The sequence below is a fragment of the Camponotus vicinus genome, unplaced genomic scaffold, assembly GCF_025532165.1.
Source record: "Camponotus vicinus isolate PSW18456_S1 unplaced genomic scaffold, iyCamVici1.0 SCAF_4, whole genome shotgun sequence".
Taxonomy (NCBI): domain Eukaryota; kingdom Metazoa; phylum Arthropoda; class Insecta; order Hymenoptera; family Formicidae; genus Camponotus; species Camponotus vicinus.
In genome coordinates, this window is record NW_028141976.1 from 10,498,819 (window position 1) to 10,520,899 (window position 22,081).

General features: G+C 30.8%; 3 protein-coding genes and 1 long non-coding RNA gene across 11 annotated transcripts; 2 read left to right on the forward strand and 2 right to left on the reverse strand.

Annotated features, from left to right (window-relative positions):
• Positions 1 to 106: 106 nt before the first annotated feature.
• Positions 107 to 3,784, reverse strand: LOC145971130 (U3 small nucleolar RNA-associated protein 6 homolog). The gene is made up of 9 exons (XM_083098462.1): positions 3,590 to 3,784; positions 3,349 to 3,475; positions 2,602 to 2,742; positions 2,341 to 2,531; positions 2,035 to 2,265; positions 1,598 to 1,925; positions 1,148 to 1,321; positions 900 to 1,074; positions 107 to 726 (listed from the first exon to the last, which is right to left on the reverse strand). The coding sequence occupies exons 1-9, from the start codon at positions 3,679 to 3,681 to the stop codon at positions 398 to 400; spliced, it is 1,788 nt and encodes a 595-aa protein (XP_082954588.1). The 5' UTR covers positions 3,682 to 3,784; the 3' UTR covers positions 107 to 397.
• Positions 3,785 to 4,823: 1,039 nt separating this feature from the next.
• On the forward strand, positions 4,824 to 7,011 carry LOC145971135 (uncharacterized). 4 transcript variants are annotated; one of them, XM_083098471.1, is made up of 4 exons: positions 4,824 to 4,987; positions 5,103 to 5,155; positions 5,328 to 6,099; positions 6,460 to 7,011. In XM_083098471.1, exons 3-4 carry the CDS (start codon positions 5,337 to 5,339, stop codon positions 6,963 to 6,965), a joined length of 1,269 nt encoding a protein of 422 aa, XP_082954597.1. In that variant the 5' UTR covers positions 4,824 to 4,987; positions 5,103 to 5,155; positions 5,328 to 5,336; the 3' UTR covers positions 6,966 to 7,011. The 4 variants fall into 4 exon arrangements, with proteins under 4 accessions (XP_082954597.1, XP_082954596.1, XP_082954598.1 ...); XM_083098470.1 differs by lacking the exon at positions 5,103 to 5,155 and having other exon boundaries at positions 4,824 to 5,040; XM_083098472.1 differs by lacking the exon at positions 5,103 to 5,155.
• A 3,071-nt stretch (positions 7,012 to 10,082) lies between these two features.
• On the reverse strand, positions 10,083 to 19,539 carry LOC145969810 (protein lin-54 homolog). 4 transcript variants are annotated; one of them, XM_083096079.1, is made up of 13 exons: positions 19,239 to 19,539; positions 18,559 to 18,702; positions 17,542 to 17,936; positions 17,152 to 17,469; positions 16,788 to 17,027; positions 16,490 to 16,699; positions 15,853 to 15,969; positions 15,643 to 15,777; positions 15,092 to 15,343; positions 14,225 to 14,415; positions 13,554 to 13,797; positions 13,091 to 13,287; positions 10,083 to 11,259 (listed from the first exon to the last, which is right to left on the reverse strand). In XM_083096079.1, the coding sequence occupies exons 3-13, from the start codon at positions 17,923 to 17,925 to the stop codon at positions 11,076 to 11,078; spliced, it is 2,472 nt and encodes an 823-aa protein (XP_082952205.1). In that variant the 5' UTR covers positions 17,926 to 17,936; positions 18,559 to 18,702; positions 19,239 to 19,539; the 3' UTR covers positions 10,083 to 11,075. The 4 variants fall into 4 exon arrangements, with proteins under 4 accessions (XP_082952205.1, XP_082952204.1, XP_082952206.1 ...); XM_083096078.1 differs by lacking the exon at positions 18,559 to 18,702; XM_083096080.1 differs by lacking the exon at positions 18,559 to 18,702 and having other exon boundaries at positions 14,225 to 14,412; positions 19,239 to 19,538.
• On the forward strand, positions 19,023 to 21,480 carry LOC145969811 (uncharacterized). Of its 2 annotated transcripts, none has more exons than XR_014438254.1 (3): positions 19,023 to 19,198; positions 20,120 to 20,578; positions 20,813 to 21,480. It is a non-coding gene; the product is annotated as an uncharacterized LOC145969811 (long non-coding RNA). The 2 variants fall into 2 exon arrangements; XR_014438253.1 differs by having other exon boundaries at positions 19,027 to 19,699; positions 20,813 to 21,478.
• The last annotated feature ends 601 nt before the right edge of the window (positions 21,481 to 22,081 follow it).

A 22,081-nucleotide genomic window follows, 5' to 3' on the forward strand; every position in this document is an offset into this window, starting at 1 on the left:
GGCTTTTATCATTTTGGAAATATACAAAATTCCTATCAAATTTCTACATATTTTTTTGACAGCCAATCAGTATGTGTTGTAGGACAATTATTGTATCTTGGACAACTTATCTTTATTTATAGGAACATATTTTTTTACTCCACAAAATAGATAACAATAAATTGTGTTTTGTTTGTACATTCTATTTCAACAGATACAAAGAAATCAGAAGGAGAAAAGCAATATATAAAATGTTATATCAAATGAAAAGACTTTCATCATGATGTAAGGCCGGTATATTAAACATTTGCTTAGATGATATGACATGAACTTGATATCAAATTATTAATTAACAAATAATCAGTACGAGTATGTGTTAAGCATGCATGATATATTTATAACACGCGCTAACATTCTATCACTTTGCTGAGAATTTAGTTAAGAGTATACCATAATCTTCCATAAAGGTCTCTATTAAATTGCGATTCAACACGTTGATTGCTCTCTTATATATTTCGCCGGGTTTCTTCGGATCTCCATGCTTCATCTCGAAGCTACAATAATCTATCCAGATAGACATGTTTTCTGCTCCGAATTGGTGCGTCATCACATCGTAAATATACCGCATGTGTTTTAGCGAAACTTCCGGCTGTAAGTATTCCAGCGCGATCATTTTCATATGAAATTCCAATGAGTTGGGAGGTTGCAGGACAAGCTTCTTGTATTCTTCGCGAGCTGCACGGATACCTGAAGTAAAAATATCAATATTATAAAAAGAGGGATTTTTTATAATAAATATATCAATATATTCGCGCGCACGCGACTCTTTTGTTAATAACTTTAGAATTTTTTAATAACGAAGGCAAGAAGTAAAATAAAAGTTGTAAGATTATAACGGTACTAGTTTGACTTGATAATACCTTTCGTTAAGACAAGCCATTCGAGCCATATGGGCCTGATACCATTGGCGATTAATGGATGCACCTCTAAAGCCGCTCGGAAATTCTCTTCAGCTTCCTTTGAGCTTCTTATTTGACTGTGTAAAATCCGCATTTTCCACAGAGGTAATGCTTGTTCTTCCAAAATTTGCGTCATCTAATAATTTTGTCACAATAAACGTCCCTTAATGTGTCGACAAGATTATGTAATCATTCGCATATTTACTTACCTTGGGAAAGATAGCATCCACTTCTTTCTCCTGGCCAGATTGCAACAAATGACTGATTCGCGCGTGCCAAAGATTAACGCTATTTGGTATAATATCAGTCGCTTCGCACAACACTTCGAAAAATTTTTTCCGAGCGCTCTCGTCGCGCTCTTTGTCGATGCTCAACATATCGATCTATAAAACGACATCATAATCATTTTTATCCTGAGATATATATATTTTTTTTGAATGTGCGAAAGTGTCTCAAACAGCAGAGATATTATTGAAATAGATAAATAATACAGACGAAGGTAGATATTATTTTAAAGAAGATAAATCTTAATTTAGAAATAAACTAATTGTTTACTCAAGTTTTGTTTTTTATATAAAAAAATTATTTGATTATCTTATTGTTAAATAAGACCCATATACTATAAAAAACATAGATAGAAAGTATCTTCAAACACATACCCAGTGTAAATAATATTTTTCGCTCAGCTTTTTTGTCTGATGAGCCTGCATCAAAGCAGTTTTCAAGAGTTTCCTCTTGAAATTTCGTAACGATTGCAGATCATGATTGATCTCCAGTAAACATTCTATGTATAATGACCACATTTCTTCATTTCTAATTTTCTTTACAGCGGTTTGATAAACCTTGGTACAGGACGTGATGCGATCTCTCAGGGAAGTCTGTTCGGAATTCTCGATTTCCATTGGTATATCGTTAAGACCTTGCAATTCACGACGTGCCATTGTATCCCACATTAAAGGTTCAAGGGTATATTCTCGAATCATATCACTACAATTACAGATTAATTATGTTTAGCAAGTTAATCATTTACACAAATTGGCTTATGTTTATCTCATTTTATTTGATGAAAGTTTATATTACATATGTGTACACATACCTAATAATTTTCTTCTGTAATTTCTCTGTGTCATTATATTCCTTTGTAATGTTAAGCAACTCTATTATAAATTTAATATTCTTGATACACTCAAAAGCCTGTTGATATACAATGTATGCTGTTCTTAGTGAGAATGGTATCTCGTCATTTTCCACTGCCAAATTATCTTCTTTATTCTCATTATTTTCACTGTTATTAGGAGCTACAGTTAAACGATTCTCTAATTCTAATCTGAAATACAAATAAATTTTGTGATTAATAAATTGCAACAGAAATATCTGACATATACATTTTTATGATACTTGCTTAAAAATATCAATGTACAACAATTGAGAATCGGGATGAATTTCTAAGCCTCTAAGAAGATATTGCCGAGCACTTTGTTTATTTTTGTTTTCTTCCAATTCCCAACGTGCCACTATGTGCCAGCACTTTGGCTTATCTCTGTTCACTTGCAACATTTTATTTAATATTTTGCTGATATTACTGTAAGAATGCTAAACAATGCTGATATTAAATTATATGAATGTAACGAAACAGAAAAATTTATTTACATTTGATACTTACTATATGCTTACAAAATTTCACATAAGCAATCCAAAATCTAATGTCGTCTTGAAAATTACATATTGCATCTTCGTACAACTTATTCATTTTAGCAGTTATAGCAAATTCAATGTCTGACTTATTTTGGTTAATACCATATTTCTAAAAAAGATGTATCAGAAATAATGTGTGCAGATGTTATTTATAATATATATAAACTATATGAAGAATTTATTATGTGACAAAATCTACAAAGCTCAAAGTAGTTGGACTTATAAATCTTTATCAAATGCTTCAAGGATATATCTTAAGGATTATCTAATATTCAGAAAGCCTATTAAATTAAATATTACTTTAATTATAAATTTATGAACAATTATTGTGAAAACTGTTTAAAATTACAGCATAAATATATATATATATATATATATATATATATATATATATATATATATAAAATCTTTTTCAAGTCATATCTTTGAATATTATATTTTATACACATATGTAATTTTTTCTGACTCAACATTGAATTGATAAAAAATTTAAAGATTTATATACACAATTTCTTTTCAAAAATCGACTATTGAACTTGAAGAAACAAATGTCAGGCTGTTTAAAATCTTAAGACAAACTTTATTTGCGTTCTTCAGTTCAAAGCTCACATATAACATAAATGTTAAAATATTGAAGCACATGACATCCTAAGATTGATTTTACTTGGATTTCTGGCAAAAATATATTTAAATACAATAAGCCTCAATTACTTACATCTCTACGTTGTTTAATCAACTTTAAAAGATCCATTTCATATTGTATATAACAGAGATAATCCTCCTTACACTTTGTTTGTCGTTGAATCTTATATTCATGTTCCTTGAGTTTCTTAGAAATGTTCCTGAAATATGTCAACACACTTAACGATTATAGTGCTTGTAAATACACACTCATATAATTTAATCCATTTCAATTGAAGACAGGCTCTCTGAAATCCACAAAAAAAAAGACTCACCGAATTTCATTTTTATCAAAAAGTTTGATGCTTTTCATTTGCTCCAACTGAGGTATCATATCCTGACATCGTTTTTCCACAAATTCTGCCATTTTTCGCGAATTTGTATCAGAGAGAAGCTTGAGAGCAACTTATTTCAATGGTATTTTCTTCGTACTTAGGGTGAAATCACACGGTACGGAATAGAGCGTGCGGAATAGAAAGTGCGTCATAGAGCAGCCAATCAGCGCTATTCCGCATTACGCACGCTTTGGTGTGGCTCTGTTCACATGGTACGTAAAAATGACTTAAAAGACTGAAAAAAATTTGAAATATGTTTTAAAAATTGAAAAAATTAATTCAATCGATGCGGAATCGTTTGGAGATGATTGTTGGCCTAATTATAACATTTGTTGGTTCATTATTTGCTTAAAAAACGAAAAATAAACTTTTACATTAAGGCCGAATCTACAATAGGAATAAGCCTTAAGGAATATGATCAATCACAGTTGAATGTGAAATAGTAATCGAATATGATTGGTTAATTTCTTACGACAGCATGGAGCTGACACACATACACACACACACACGCTTATTCCTATTGTAGATTCGGCCTTAATGTAAAAGTTTATTTTTCGTTTTTTAAGCAAATACCGAACCAACAAACGTTATAATTAAACCAACAATCATCAGCGAATGATTGCGTATCGATTTAACCGCTTTTTGAACGAAAATGAAATTTTTCCAGCTAACTTCGCGCTAATTTTTATTTTTTTGTTTAAAAAAAAAATATAAACCAACAAACGTTGAAATTAGGCCAACAATCACCGACAAACGACCAACAAACGATTAAAAAAAAAAAAAATTTAAAAAGTCGAAGTTGTCCGGCTAAGTTCCCGGAGGTTGCATATGATTGAGGCTGTGTTCCAAAATTCACTGCCAGTACTGAAAATCTATAGTTTACGTAACGTACACTATAGATTTTCAATGCTGGCAGTGAATTTTGGAACACAGCCTGACTGTTATTGCAAGAAATTTTCGGGATCCTAGAAATTCCCTATCAAACAACCAATCGACGAATCCGTCGTATGTCATTGGCCACATTCAGCGGCCTCAATAATTCGGTAACATTACTAGGTTTTCCGATGTAATTTGACTCTGATTGGTCGGATCTGAAAGTAGAAACCAATCATGTTCGATTGCTACTTAGCAGTTGAATCCGCTGAATGCGGCCATTTTTTTTAACAACTAAAGCCTACGGCACACGGTACAATTTTTCGTACTGGATTTGATAAGATTTAGTAAAATATTAGAAATGCTGCATTCTGATTGGTGCATTTTTAGTATTTTACTAAATCTTATCAAATCCAGTACGAAAAATCGTACCGTGTGCCGTCGGCTTTAGCTACATTTCTAGTTGTAAGTGGTAACTATAGTTTGCTTTTTTTAACCTCTAATTTTTATCTATACACGTGAGTGTCTATTGATAAATATTTTGACGAGAGTTATAAGTATTGATATTTAAAAAATAAAGGCTTAAGAAATCCGGCATATAAGCAAATTAAAGAAATTTAGCAGTTTAATAACGTAAGAATTTAACAACATCGAAATAATTAACAGGAAAATTAAGTGAAATTTAATGTGAAATTACAAAGAATCAATAAATTAAAATATCGAAGAGGAAGACTCAGACTAAAAGATTAACAAATTTTTTTTCAGTAAGTTTATATAGAGTTCGTAATATAAATTTTTTTTTCAGTGCTCGAAAATGACCAGATATGCAAGAGCAAGAGGATCCAAAGCATCAAATGAGAGATTGCCAAATGAAGCCACACCATGGCATATAATGAAACAGCAAAGAGAAGAAAATGAAAATAAAAAAGTGTTGGAGAAAAAGAAATCGGCGAAAGAATTATTAAAGGATCAAAATGATACATTTGATAATAGTACTAACAAAAATGTTGATCGGAATTGGGCAGAGTTTGATGACAATAGATCTAAGTCTGACATAAAGGAACATAAGAAGTCAGAATCAAAGAAAGATCGTACAAATTTCACAGAAATTTCTAAAAATGATATTGCATCTGATAGTAATAAAGAAACAGAAAGCACAAAAATTGAAACAACAAATAATAGATCAGATGAATTTCCTAACAAAATTAAACCAAAAAAGAGAGACATTAATAATTCACATATACCAAATGAAAAAGAATCGATAATTTCACAAGATGACAAGAATTCAAATTCTCTTATATTAAGTAAACGACAGAAACGAAATCGGAAGAGAAAATTGGAAACACCTAATGATAAGTCTAAAAAGTTTAAAAAAGATACATCAGATAAAAGTAGCATAATAGGGAAAAAGAAACTTAAGGAAAGAGGAGAATATAAAAGGAGGAAACCAAATGTTGGTGTTACAAAAATGATAATTAATGGTGTGGAAATTGAAATCGTTACGTATGATGGATTTCCTGTAAAGAAGGAGGATGCAGAAAGATTGACAGAACTTAAACAAAAATTGATACTAAAGGGTAAATATACATTGTGTTAAATATTACAAATTTTGATGCTAAAAATTGACAAAAAAGTGCATTAAGATATATATATTTAAGAATTTATATAAAATTTTAAAAAAATGATAAGAAATGGCAGAAACATATTTAAAGCTTATATATTGTTATCGTTGATACAAAGACATCACATAGATCAATTATTTCAACTTTTCTTTATATATTTTTATTAAACTTTCTGAGAAAATACTAAGAAATCTAATTTAAAGATGTAAATAAGTCTCAGAGGATTTGAATTTAATAAGCAAGTTTTCTATAAAATATACTATTATTGTTAGATAATAACAATATAAAATAAGTATAAAATGTCATTACTTTCAGGCATACCAAAATCAGAAGTGGATATGGCAATGAAGTTGGAGAGACGCAGGGCTGAGAAGGCTTTGACGCGCATTAAAAAACAAGTCTGTTTTAATTGTCGCAAGTCTGGACACAATTTGTCGGATTGTCCTGAGCTTGGCCGCGATGAAGCCTGTACTGGCATCTGCTTCAAATGCGGCTCGACAGAGCACACTCATTTTGAATGCAAAGTCAACAAGAATTCTACTTATAGATACGCTAAGTGCTTTATCTGTCGCGAGCAGGGACATATTGCTGTGGAATGCCCTGATAATCCAAAAGGAATTTATCCCCATGGTGGTTGTTGCAAGATTTGTGGAGCTGTAACACATTTAAAGAAAGATTGTCCTGACTTGATGAAGAGCAAGGAAGACAATGTCATTACAGTAGAGAAAATGGACAATTCTGCTATAGAATCTCTGCAAGAAGATGTAAAAAAGAATGGCGAGGATAATAAATTGCCAAAAAATAAAATTATCAAATTTTAAATATATATTGTGTGATATCTTTATAAAATATAATATCTGCACACAACTTAGCATTTTATTATTTTTTCTTATTGATATAAAATACATTAAATTATTATAATATATTAAATTTATAATTTATTTTAATCTTGAACGAAAGTTTTTGTTGTTATATCATATTATTTCATGCACACTAATATCTGAAATTCTTTATTTTGAAAACAAATGATTGTAAATAAAATATAGTGCAATTTGTAAATATCTAGTAAATATGATGTAATTTGTGTATGTATATATATACATATACATATATATATATATATATATATATATATATATATATATATGCTTTCATAACAAATTATTATATATATTACTACATTATGTAAATTATATATATAAATTTACTAATTATATATACGTGTATATAAATTTACATAATATATATTAATACATATATATTATTACATAATATATATTAATACATATATATTATTACATAATTTATATTAATATATAAAATATACATATATATATTAATATAATGTGTGTGTGTGTATACACATATGTAATGTGTGTATATATATACACATATATATATATATATATATATATATATATATATATATATATATATATATACAGGGTGGGCCATTTTAATCTATGCACCCAAATTTCTTTGTACCTAAGACAGATACGGAAAAATGATTCAGACAAAAGTTTTATGGTTTCGAGGGGGCCATAAGATGGTATCATTGGTTTGACCTTGAAGAGTTATTTGAAGGTCACATGAAGGTCACCTTTAATTTCTTAAATGGAACCTACTATTTGTCATTGCATATTCTTGTAGCTTATCTCGAGAGCTTTCCAAAACACTATAATTAAGTACCTTTTTGTTAAGTACTTTTTGAGTTATGAGGCTTGAAATAATTTCTTAATTTTACATAAACCGTAAAATATCTTGTAAAATATTCATTTTTCGATTATCTTACCTTAATACTTTTATGTACAAAATAATGAGAGGAATCAATTGGTGTAAAGAAAACACATAGTTGTTTTTAAGAAAAAATATGGAATTGTTAATTGCAAATTACATATTTTTTCTTAAAAACAACTATGTGTTTTCTTTACACCAATTGATTCCTCTCATTATTTTGTACATAAAAGTATTAAGGTAAGATAATCGAAAAATGAATATTTTACAAGATATTTTACGGTTTATGTAAAATTAAGAAATTATTTCAAGCCTCATAACTCAAAAAGTACTTAACAAAAAAGTACTTAATTATAGTGTTTTGGAAAGCTCTCGAGATAAGCTACAAGAATGTGCAATGACAAATAGTAGGTTCCATTTAAGAAATTAAAGGTGACCTTCATGTGACTTTCAAATAACTCTTCAAGGTCAAACCAATGATACCATCTTATGGCCCCCTCGAAACCATAAAACTTTTGTCTGAATCATTTTTCCGTATCTGTCTTAGGTACAAAGAAATTTGGGTGCATAGATTAAAATGGCCCACCCTGTATAACATATACAATAATTTATTATTATAACAAAATTGTGAAATATATTTTTTTTTAATATTTGAGATATTTATAAAAAATGATAAAAATAATGAGACAAGAAATATGTATCTATGTATTTTCAATTATTTGTTTCTTGACATGCAATTGAAATCGTTCGAATAATATTCAAGAATTGGAATGAAACATAGCTTCGCATAGGAGCAATGGATTAATAATCAGTAAGTGGAAATCCATCTGTATAAATTTGACAAAAGTGATTTGTTTACTTATTGCATACGTATTTCTAAAATGATTTATATAATTAAAATTCACATAGAATTATTAATCATGACAATTTTAATCATAACATTTTAATTGAAGAAATACATACATATACATATGATACATAGTCTTGTATTTTTTTAGAATCCAAATGAATGGTTTATTTAAATCAGTGTCATAGATACTCTAACGTGTTACAAACTATTAAAAATTAAAGATGAATATGAAACTTCAAGAAAATATCTTTCATTCAAAGTGAATAATATAAAATTCTTTATATAATTATTCATACATAATATCAAATACTTTTTATATACTAAATAAAATTATTCAGTACTTATAATTAATGTCACTAAGGTATTTAATATTCACAATTAAACAAGCTGTGAATATATATTATGGGTATAAAGGATTTTTAATGTACAATCACAAAAACAGGAGACTTACAAGAATCTAAGTCATAGTGTTTATTGCACATATCTTGATTAATAAATTTATTTGTATGATTTTGAAACATGTACATATACAGGGTGACCCATTTTAACTTAGGCAGCCAAATAACTCGAAAAATAAGCAAGATAGAGAAAAATGTTTTAGACAAAAGTTGTATGGTTTCGAGGGGGCCATAAGATGGTATCATTGGTTTGACCTTGAAGAGTCATTTGAAGGTCACGTGAAGGTCACTTCAATTTTTTTAAATGGAATACCCTATATATTTTTGTACATTCTTGTAGCTTATTTCGAGAGCTTTCCAAAACACTATAATTAAGTACCTTTCCGTTAAGTACTTTTTGAGTTATGATGCTTGAAATAATTTCTTAATTTTACATAAACCGTAAAATATCTTGTAAAATATTCATTTTTCGATTATCTTACCTTAATACTTTTATGTACAAAATAATGAGAGGAATCAATTGGTGTAAAGAAAACACATAGTTGTTTTTAAGAAAAAATATGGAATTGTTAATTGCAAATTACATATTTTTTCTTCGAAACAACTATGTGTTTTCTTTACACCAATTGATTCCTCTCATTATTTTGTACATAAAACTATTAAGGTAAGGTAATCGAAAAATGAATATTTTACAAGATATTTTACGGTTTATGTAAAATTAAGAAATTATTTCAAGCCTCATAACTCAAAAAGTACTTAACGAAAATGTACTTAATTATAGTGTTTTGGAAAGCTCTCGAGATGAGCTACAAGAATGTACAAAAATATATAGGATGTTCCATTTAAAAAAATTGAAGTGACCTTCACGTGACCTTCAAATGACTCTTCAAGGTCAAACCAATGATACCATCTTATGGCCCCCTCGAAACCATACAACTTTTGTCTAAAACATTTTTCTCTATCTTGCTTATTTTTCGAGTTATTTGGCTGCCTAAGTTAAAATGGGTCACCCTGTATATTTGTATTATATTATTAATTGAGATATAATGCAATAATTGCAACTTAGACTCCTATAACTCTTTGCTTTTTCTGTGATTAAGTAAGTTGTGAAAAAGAAGGTGCAGATTAATAAAATTTCTATAACTATTTTAATTTTGCCTTCTATATATATATATATTATTTTGCAAATATAACGAATTATTTCTAAAAATATATGGTATATAATCAATAAATTCATAAGATAAATCCACAAAATGTTTTACCATCTCTCTCTATATATATTTTTACTGTGACACTGTGTGAACTTATTAAGCGTTAATGCTGATTACATAATTGTACTACTAGGCGAATATGATGCTATCGTTTTTTTACAATATGACATGTCTGAAAAATATGATTAAAAAAATGATGAAAATATGATGAAAGATATTCTTGATTATATAGCTAATCTATTTTCTTTCTCTCATTTAGAATTATAAAGTAATGCCATGTTGAAAAGTATTTGAAAAATTGAATTGCGAATTTTTCTTCCATGTTATTTATAAATTTCACACAAGCAACGTATAGCTTAGCAGAATCTTTGAAGTACAACAAAATCATTTTTATAATATAAATATATAATGTTATTTTTCTTGCAAATAGAAATTGAAGAAAGCGTTTTGCCTCTACTTATATAGCTGACATTATCTTCAGAATGGTTTATTATTTAAAAGTAAGTTCACAGACAGAATTACTTATCATGAATTTCCCTCTTGAAAGTTATTAACGGATGATTCGAAGTTTGCAGAACGATTTCCAAAATTTCGCTTGGTGAAGACCAGTGCTCGTATCTTGTATGATAACGTCTTTGGTAACAACACTCATATTGTACTATCTCTTCATTTCTATCCAATTCCCATAAACAATAACGGCGAATGAAAATTGCAATACAAATCACGCGGATACACCTGCTAGGTAGCTTCAGCTTTATGCGCTGATTCGATTATTTCCTTTAAACAGCGACCAAACTCTTCGATAATGAGACGTTGCGACGTCTCATCATCGAGCATATTACGCTCCGCTTCGTCTGCTTGCGCCATTAAACATTGACATGTTATATCTACCACTTTGTCCGTTAAAAAGTTGAAAGGTTGTCTGTAACAAGCAAGAAATGCAAATATACAGGGTGTCCCTGAATGGTCTGTACAAACTTTGTGAATAAGTTCCAGGGACCTAAACAAGCAGAAAATGTCCCATAAACATGGGGTCGGAAACGCTTGCTTCTGGAGTTACGACGGTTCGAAGTTTTCCTGCAATAGCTGGAGAAATTATCACGTCAAATCGCATAGGTGTTACAAAACTGTGTTTAAAAACATGAATGAATCAAATTATTTATTTGATGAACTGGCGGATATCCATCTGGTATATGGCCGTGCCAGTGGAAATGGACGGTTCGCCAGACCATGCGGCGACGTGCGCAGGCTTCCTTGGAATCTAACGGAGACCATTTCGAGCATTTGCTATAGCAAGTGTACTGTCCTGTTATGTCCGTGGCAAAACCAAGGAAATAAATAAACACAGTTTTGTAACACCTATGCGATTTGACGTGATAATTTCTCCAGCTATTGCAGGAAAACTTCGAACCGTCGTAACTCCAGAAGCAAGCGTTTCCGACCCCATGTTTATGGGACATTTTCTGCTTGTTTAGGTCCCTGGAACTTATTCACAAAGTTTGTACAGACCATTCAGGGACACCTTGTATACACATAAATATATACATAACCGTAGAATTCGAGGAATTATCAAATGTACAATGTTTTTATAATTTCTATTTTATAAAGGAAAATCAATAAAGGTCTCTAACTCGGTTCTAAAATATCGCTTTTTCTTAAATATGTGATTCGAAATTTTCTTTCTTTTCTATCTTAGTAAATATAGGAAACATGTAATCTTTGGAAATACGAAAATATCTTTCTTATTTCAATTACAGCCATTAAGAAATACACCTGAATTAGGTCTGATCGTCAAAAATCGTATTTTTTTTTAGCATTTAGTTGCAATTTTTTCATAGAGCTTTTATGTATACAAAAATTTGTACATATGTATGTTGTATATGACTACATAAGATGCAACATATATAAAATTAGATGAAGTATTGCAATGCGCGCGAGTAGTAAAAAATATTTAAAATCTATTCATAGTACAAGATACTGTTTTATGTTTTATTACGAGTATTGTTTGAAAAGTATAGAGAGAATAAGCTATCTTATTTACTTGTGGATGTCATTATTTATTTGTTTTAGGTCATACAATTGCACGAAAAAAAATAAAAAAAGAACGTCAATACAACGTATTCGCGACATTGAGGAAGCTGTGCGAATTATTATAATATTGTTATAATACTATTAATATTATTATTTTTATTTCAATAACATCTTTGAATTATCTTTTAATTCTTTTTAGGTTAATAATATTATTTAAGACATTATTATCATGTCATTGGTTGATAAGTAAAAAGTAAATATTTCAATGAAACATACATTATTAATGTTCCAAATAATACTATCAATTCCAACAATACTATAAATATATATATATATATATATATATATATATATGATTTGAATCCTTAGCGATACTTCTCCTTTATTTTTATTATTTACGTTCAAAATTTATTTATCTATTTTAAGATTCCTGACTGCTTACATATCAGAAACAAAAATTATGTGATTTTACAGATTTAATTCCTTTTACGTTGCAATTCGATTCTTTTAGAATAACAATATCATAATTAACTAAAGAATAAATAGTAATTATAAATTAATAATTAAATATTAATTAAATATAAAAATTGTTGCAATAAGAATTATATGCAGAGAATTTTAATTTAGTCATTAATGAATAACTAACTCGGCATGTTTTAATCTTAAATTTTTTAAGTTATAAAATTTATAAAGAAATCTCATTTCACAGTTATAATACAAACCTTGTACCAGTGTTAGACACAGCCGGAGGTCTAAAAGCCATCTCTGACAATTGTAGCTGTGCTTTGTTTAAACTAAGTTGAGTCGTTCTGACTTCGGTCGTTTTCGTTAGATCCTTTAAGGATTTTTTTTCCAGTATTGGATCTTCGATGTTGCGACAACCAATACACTTACAATTCGCTGAGCACGGAATTTTTGCCTAAAAAACAAGGAAAAAATACAATGTTTTCTTATATATATTTAACAAACAAATACATAACTATTCAAAAAACTATCAAAAATATTGTCATTAATATTTTTATTAAATAGCAATTATTAAACATATTATTTACATTAATTCGAAATAAAATATGAAAATGCAATGAAAAAATAAGAGATAAACTATGTATTTTATCAAACAATGACAGATTAGAAAAAAACGCATATAAACATAATTGTTGAACGACATGAATGATGTTAAAATACCTCATAACATTCGCAATAATTCTTAAGACAACCACTACGTTTACAATTGCAGCCTTTGTTGTGTCTCCTTATATCATCACCAGTCTCACGACCTTTTCCAATTTTAGGACGGAAGGCATTAGGATTGCGTTCAAGACAGGATTTAATCGCGCGTTGTCTCTCCTCCTCGTTCCCAAGATTGTTCGAGCAATTGTTGCAGTTGCACATATGACAAAACTCGCCATTCGCAAAACAATCGCAATAACTAAAATAAAGATATTATTAGCGCCGATTTTACCTAAAGAATATATTTATAAAAGTTGTGTGTGTTGTGTTTAATTCTACTAAAAATAATCTTTTGATGGATATATTATTTCTTCATTAATTTTATAACATATTTACTTCAATTAATATTTTGTTTTAATAATCTTTTCATAAGATAAATAACATATATTTACGAATATTTTCAGAAAGATGCCTCAAACTGTCATGCTGATAACAAAGGAATGTAGTAAAATTCAAAGCCTACTATATATAAAAGATATTTAGGAATACGCCTACTCAAGCAAAAAAAAATCGTTTAAAATAAAAAATAATTTTTAAGACGGCTTGAGAAATTATAAAATCTTGATTCACATAGAATTTTTAAATATTTTGTGTAGAAATTTTTCTGCTTAAAAAAAAATGCTTACAGTTTAAGACACTGTGACTTGGTGCAATTGCATGGTTTTCTTGGCCTGATACCATTCGGTTCGACAGTACTATAAGTCCCTCTTTGAGAATTCTTTCCATCAATCACGCATAGAGTTGCTGTAGAGCTTTGTGAATTTCCTAGAAGACCGGACGTTGCTTGGGACTTCAATTTTCCGTCATCTGTTGACTGCTTTGACAGAAGAAATATATTTTGCACATACACAAATTAGACACAAATTTTTAGAAAATTTTATAAATAAGAAAACGTATACACACACAAATATAATATATATAAATAAGATAAATTTATATATTATAATTTTTATAATAAAATAATATAAATTTATATAATTTATATTTTAGTAAATAAAAATAATACAATTTTATTTAATTACTAAAGATATTTTATGATTATTAGGAACAAAGACTATTGATTAATATTTCTAAATTTTTTCTACAATATTTATATATAAAATCAAGCATATTTAAAACTAAAATAATATTTGCAATATTGGATTATCTATAAAATTCTTAAAATTTTCTCACACAGAAGTATCATTTGTGAGTCAGTTATATTTTATATGAAGATAAAAAAATTAAAAGAGATTTTTCTCTATTTTAAAAAGTCTCTTATGACTTTTATTTTTAAATTTATAGTATTATCAATTTTTTAATATTCTAATATTTAAATGTGTATAGAATTATTTAATTTTGTACAAATGTAATAAAAGTTTTAATTAACTAATTTAAAATGCAACATTTGATATACAAAAATGATTATATTAAGTGATGTTTGTGATAATTCCCGACATTCTCGTCTCAAAAGGCAAATTGGATAATAAAGAACAGAAACGAATGTATTGAACCTGTTGCTGAATATATTGAGCAGGAAGGACAACGATGTTCCCGACGCTCGGATTAGCCGACAGAACTGCCTGTCCCGACGCTAACTGACTCAATGCTGATGCTGGAATTGCTACCGCACTCTTCGACTGATTGCCAACAGCTGCCGCAGCAGCAGCCGCCGCAGGTATAAGTAGTTTTTGGCTGCCACTTGTCAACGTTGCTTTCGGTGCGACAGTTCTCAGAGATTGATTGCCAGTATTTAACGGCACAACCTAGATGAAAATAGAAAAAATTCATGTGATATACATTTTAAATACATTGTATAACATTTTATAATATATTGTTTCATGTATTGCCTTTAATATTAATTAAAATAAATTTCTAAAATTATTATATTTCTTATATAATATGAATCATTATAAAAATTAAAGCATTCTTAGTTTTAAAGAAATATATAGAATATAGATGTATGGAAAACAAAAATATACATGATGTATGCTTCAAGTGTACATGATGATTTTTTTCTCTCAAAACCGTTTGTTCAAAATTAATATTCAATTCTCGTGTATACCTTTACAATCTGCTGTTGACTTCCTACTTTCTGACTGATACCTACAGTCTGAAGAGTCGTAGCAGGTTTCGATTTGCTTACAGTAACAACATTGGTAGTCCCTGTTGAAGTACTGACTAATCTTACATATTGCACCTAAGAAACAACATAATATAAATGATACACATTCATGAATAAAGTTACCTATAAATAAAATGTAAAATAACATACTTGTCTTCCAGGCATCTGAATTTGATGGACTTGATTTGATCCAGTTACAATATTCTGGTTAGCAGGTATTCTAATTACTTGACCACTTCCAAGTACAGTGCCAGGTTTCAAAGAACTCTAAAAAAAGATTTCTTTTAATAATTTAAAATTTCATTCGTAATTTATTTTAAGATAGCATAATATGCATCTTATAAATCAATAAGTTATAATTATTGATTATTGCCAAAATTAAAACAATGATATTAAGAGAGTTTTTGTTTATCTTAAAAAAATCCAAGCCAAGCTGTTAAAACCAATATAAGTTTTCAGACATAAATGTCCATGTACAAAATATATCTCTCATAGTATTCAGCTTACTCTTTGTAAGGTTCAGAGTTTCATACAGTTAGTTGCCAAAATTTAGCTGATAAGGATCAAGATTAAAACTACTTCCATCATAAAAAATAAATTATATGTGTATTTTAAAGATCTTATAGCATAAATATCGATGTCCAATAGTTCCTATTATCCTTGATAATAATATTGATTTAAAATACATTTGAAAAATACTTAATCTATTTTTGACATAATTACTTCCAAAATGGATATCAGAACTAAAATTAAATTTATTGATTATAATTTCAAACAATCTTTCAACCTGTCTGATGATGACTTTCTGTGGACTTTGCTGCACGGACGACTTAGATGAAATAAATGTGGATTGCTGATTCGAGGATTTAGCCTGAATATTCGTAATTGGTGCAGGTAGGATTTTGGTCGGCATTGACTTTGCAGTATTGCTAGGTATTATGGTCACCTTAGATTGTTGCGATGTCGAGGTTTGTAATAGCTTATTCAATATCATACCCTTTGAAAAGATAAATGTAACATAACATTACCGCATGTTAAATATTTTTTTTAAGTTATATTGTATAGTGCAAAAATTTATAACATACCTGCTTTTGCGAGGATGACGGTAAAATGTGTTGCACCTTATTGGTAGAGAGTATACCCATTTGTTGGGCCTGTGCTAACGTTATAGTTTTCGTCGGGCTTGTTATACCATAACTAGAAGAGCTATTATTGAGGAATTTGATTCCTGAGCTCGACTGATTTTCACTTTGGGAACTTGTAATGAGAACTTGATGAGTACCAGGCTGCGGCTGATTTCCTGTCAATATCATTTTTGTGTATACCTGCAAGATTAATCAAAAGATAATTTATCTTCAGATTTCGCGAGATTTTTATCATTAAAAAAGATATTTGTTGTCTAACGATTTTTTTATTCATAAAGATCACAAATTTTACACAATATCTTACATTGCGTCCTTGTTGGACATTTTGCGTTGCTCGTTTCAACGTTGGTTGCGTTATCTTAAGATTTTGCATGTTACTAATTGTGATATTTCCTGAGGCACTAGTTGTCGCGATAGATTTAGCAGGCTGAGTCGACCTTAGTTGAACGACGCTTCCATCCGCGGACTTGCCGGTTATGAGAGTCTGGGCTAAGGACTGCAACTGTTCGGCCGAAGCTGTTGGCGGATGTGATATCTTCAGTATTTGGCTAGTGCCTTGTCCGCTTGCAGGTGACACTATCATAATTGATTGACTTTGCGTAGCTTGGATACTCGGTTTTACCTGGAGATAAGCTAACATGAGCAGAGTGTAGATCGCACTCTAATAATACGCTACGATGGCGAAATTTATTACCTGGACGGCCGAGGCGGGTACTCTTTGCAGTGTAGGCTTCGTTTGAAACACGACATTCTGGTTGCTCTGATTGGCCGTCGTGTAAACGTGTTCAGCCTGCACTTGCTCAGAGATCTCGGCCATCTCCACATCAGGTACTATCGTTTCAGTCTCAACGTTCCGCTCGATTATTATCCGGTCGTCGGCCGCTGTCATAACTTCGTCCGCGTTCATGCATTCAAGTTCTGCTTGAATATTCGCGAAGGCATCGAAGTCATTTGATGTGTACTGCTCGCTATTGTGGGACAAGCTTAGTGCGCTGAGATCATTGTCTCCTAGAGTACGCGAGTCCAAGGCTATAGGTTCCACCAAAGCCCTCGCATTCTGTCCCTTATTAGTGGACATGACGATGATCCCTGATTGAAATAATAAAAATATTAAGTCCAAGTCAAATTTTGCAAATTTTACTTACGTAACATCAAGTTTTAATTCTTTCCTTCTATAAATCATTGCAAATTGTGGGAAGCATATGTGCTTATATATACATGTTAAACAAGTTACAATAATACAAGATATATTTCTTCAATTCATAAAATTATCTTAACAAAATTTTAACAAAGATATCTGTGACATTTAACGAAGAAGATGAAATATGAATGTAATTAGAATAACAAATTTATCTTCATTTAATTTTAAATATATATTATTCAAGTATAAATTGTAACATTAAAAATAAACAGTATCAAAGTGCAAAGATAATCTTACAATAAATACAATAAAAAAGAAAAATAATGAAAATTTTATTGTTATAGACCAATGCAAATATAGAAAAAAGTATAAATATAATTAAATTATAATCCAAAGGATATCTCTCTGTGTGTACACACTTATATACCAACTTGCAATAGCACAAAATAAAATCCCATATAAAATTCAAATATTTATGTATTCTTCACGTAGAACTTTTTGTTTATTTATAAATATTTAACATATAAATATATATCAAAAACATAATCAACATAAGCTAAGCATACAAACACTGTCAAACGCATACGATTTCAATGATTGTTTCTATCACTTGTATTTCAATTTTTTCAACTTATCTCTCTCTCTCTCTCATTGAAATGATTTCCAATTGTATAAAATTTCGAGAGAGAAACGCACTTTAAAGTTGACAGTCGTCTTTCGAAAAGTCGCGGGAACGAAAAGTCACTCGTCGAACGAAGCTCGAACGAGAAGGACGAAGTGGATTCGAACGCAGGATTCGAATTTGCGTAAAAAAAAAAAGAAAGACGAAAGTTCGAAGCGCGAAGTCCCGCTTCGAACATCAGCGCCATTTACAACAAGGCGGAACGCGCCATTTTTACGGAGCGAATTTTCAAGCGCACTCGAGCGGGCTCGAACTCGCGAGCAGCGAGTCGCGCGCGACTCGCTACTCGCGAGTTCGAGGAACGGGATGATAGTCCGGAGGGATCGGCGTCGATGATCAAGAGCGGGATAATAAACGCGAAACATAACCTCAAAGCCTTCGAGTCGGGGAGCGAGTGAGTAGGCGATAAACGGGTCTCGAGGGTCGGCGCACGGGTCCGCGGGAACCCGCGGCTCGATTTCCCTCCTCCTCGACCTTCCCTGGAGTCTGACCGGGTTCCACGGGGGCGGACGGGGAGGAGGACGTAGGGTAAGGACCGCGAATTATTTGGCTCGCCTGGCGTACGTACCTGCGCGTTCCTTCGATAGCTCGAATTGTTCAAAATCACGCGCTCACCATTGCTGGCCCACAGTGCACCGCACTGTCGCGATCCGAAAATTGCGCCGAGGAACGCGACGAGAGGGCTCCCGCCGCGCGCGGGACAACGCGGGGCTTTCGTGGAATTCGCGAGCAGTGCTCGCGTATCGTATGGCACGGGCGAGCGTTATCGCGAGCGTGACGCGGGTTTGTTGATCGCGCACTTTGCGGATCGCGAGAGTGACATTTCTTGCGCTTACGCGGGCGAAGATTGAACCCGAGTCGGAGATTGAGCCCGACAGCGAGATGGGAAACCTCCCCTCGGATTCGTGACAGCTACCGTGGCGCTATCCAGCGGAGAAGCGGAGAATGAGAAGTCAAAAAAACGCGGGAACTCTGTTTAAATCATTTTCATTATTTAATTATACCTTCAATGAGAGAGAGAGAATAAACGTAATCAAAGATCATTATCTTTATTTCGGTTTTTGTTTATTTTTTGCTTTATATTGTATATATAGTCTAATAATTTAACTTCCTTTCTTTTGACTGATAACAGTAGTGATAATTAATTATTTAGAAATAATTGTGTATTAAAAATAAAAAGAATAAAAATTAATTTTCAAGTACACATACTCTAATTATAATTCAATAGAAATAAATTCTATACTTAGAGCATATGTACTTGAAAATTAATTCTTATTCTTTTTACCATTTAATTAACTTTTTATTTTTATTTTTTATTGTTTAATTCATTTCATAATTAATTTTTCTGTACCGGCATTTATAAAGTAGAAAATTTTTCGAAACTTTGAAAACTTTCTATTTAATAACCAATTGCGTGACATTTTATGCATATCTACCTGTCTTTTTTAGCTGGAAAGTTTCCAAATTTATTAAAGATGCCAATTGGCTACCAAATAGAGAATTTCCAGAATCCCGATGAAAACTAGAATTCTCTATGCGATAGCCAATCGTTTGATAAACATGTATCATATGGCTGTAATCTCATTGGATTATCCTCGAGCAATAATGGTGCCGTCCCATGGACGTCAGAATAATCGGAAAACGGAATCGGAAAGTTGGAATGGTGGGGAGCTAACCAATCGGAATTATTCCGTTCCGCTTTTTCACAGCTGGGTTTCCCATGGTGATTATTTTTCGGAACAGAGTTCAGCGTGTGCGTGAACTTACCGGATAGTAGGTTATGTTATGTACGTAAGTTTTCAACTTCTGCAAAAGTGTTATACAAAATCTAATGTTTGAAAATCTGAATAGTCAAGACAATCTGTTCCTTGCCACAAAAGAAGAAGTGAAATCTTATTTTATACCTGGGTAATTAACTTTTAAAAGTTTTCAATAATGACTTTTATATTATTTATTTATATATATAATGTCAACATTTTCTTATAAAACTTTAAAAATAAATGATTAAATAAATATGATATTACTCGCTATATATATAAGATATTCTTTTAATTATTATCTAATATATATAATCCCAATCTTTCCTCCGTTTCACGCAATTTCATTAAAAACTCTAATTCTAACTTAGATCTTTCTCTGTAGGCAAGTCGACGCATTCCTTCCGCTAATCTTAACATAAATCCATCAATAGGGTTGGGTTGAACATTTGATGCCATATTATCTCCTGATGCTAAATACCGGAGGCATATTTCTAGACGTGTACGAGCAGATATTGGAGATCTTATTACATGTTGTTTTTCGATCTTCGGCCCGATGAGACGTAATAGTTCGTCAAATGTTGAGATGTCCATACGAAGATATTCAATATATTTTTCCATATCAATATACTGTATTTCTCTTATTAAATTATCACTTGCTCGCTGCGAGCGCCTTTGTTCTTCGTTAAATATTAGACGTACCCAAAATCGTCGTTGGTTCTTCTGCTTTTCTCTCTTTTTCATTATTTTATAGATACTGAAAGCTTTCAGCAGCTGTCTTCTTTGAAATTCTCGTTGCCAAAATAACTGTGGAGTGCTTTGCCACTTCATTATCATTTTTGTAAGAAGTAATTTAGCTGTTTTTGCTTTCATTTTTTTATTTTTATAATCAAATAAACCTATGATAAATAAATCTAACAAAATGTAATGTATTATTTTTATTATAAAATACTACTATTACAAAATATACTTATTATAAAATACTATGTAATAATATTATGTACTATTTTCATTATTTTATTATATTAATTACCCAGGTATAAAATAAGATTTCACTTCTTCTTTTGTGGCAAGGAACAGATTGTCTTGACTATTCAGATTTTCAAATACTAGATTTTGTATAACACTTTTGCAGAAGTTGAAAACGCACATAACATAACCTACTATCCGGTAAGTTCACGCACACGCTGAAGTCTGTTCCGAAAAATAATCACCATGGGAAACCCAACTGTGAAAAAGCGGAACGGAATAATTCCGATTGGTTAGCTCCCCACCATTCCACCTTTCCGATTCCGTTTTCCGATTATTCCGACGTCCATGGGACGGCACCCTAATTTTTGTCAGTAGTTTCAACCACAGACTTCTATAATACACTAGACTGCTAACAGATACAGGCGGACATGATGCACAGGTGTGCACGTGACGCCATATTTCGTGTGGGCATATTATATAGGGTGTCCAAAATGTTATTTTATGATTGTAAGAGGATTGTACTATGGTCCATATTCTGAATTCTCTTTTATCGATAAAAGTGCCTCTAAAAGTGGCATATAAGCTTTCTGATTGGCTATAGGCCACTTTTAGAAGCACTTTTATCGATAAAAGAGGATTCAGAATATGGACCATTTTATACAGATGTTAGCAGTCTAGTGTA

Coding starts and splice junctions, on each gene's coding strand:
- LOC145971130 (XM_083098462.1), bottom strand. CDS start 3,681: ATGGCAGAATTTGTGGAAAAACGATGTCAGGATATGATACCTCAGTTG. Junction 2,532..2,601: donor TGAAATTTTGTAAGCATATA/GTAAGTATCAAA, acceptor AGCATTGTTTAG/CATTCTTACAGTAATATCAG. Junction 2,266..2,340: donor TTGTACATTGATATTTTTAA/GCAAGTATCATA, acceptor TTTGTATTTCAG/ATTAGAATTAGAGAATCGTT.
- LOC145971135 (XM_083098470.1), top strand. CDS start 5,337: ATGACCAGATATGCAAGAGCAAGAGGATCCAAAGCATCAAATGAGAGA. Junction 6,100..6,459: donor ACAAAAATTGATACTAAAGG/GTAAATATACAT, acceptor CATTACTTTCAG/GCATACCAAAATCAGAAGTG.
- LOC145969810 (XM_083096078.1), bottom strand. CDS start 17,925: ATGTCCACTAATAAGGGACAGAATGCGAGGGCTTTGGTGGAACCTATA. Junction 15,344..15,642: donor GTCAACAGCAGATTGTAAAG/GTATACACGAGA, acceptor ATTTTCATCTAG/GTTGTGCCGTTAAATACTGG. Junction 14,416..15,091: donor CTCAATATATTCAGCAACAG/GTTCAATACATT, acceptor CTTCTGTCAAAG/CAGTCAACAGATGACGGAAA.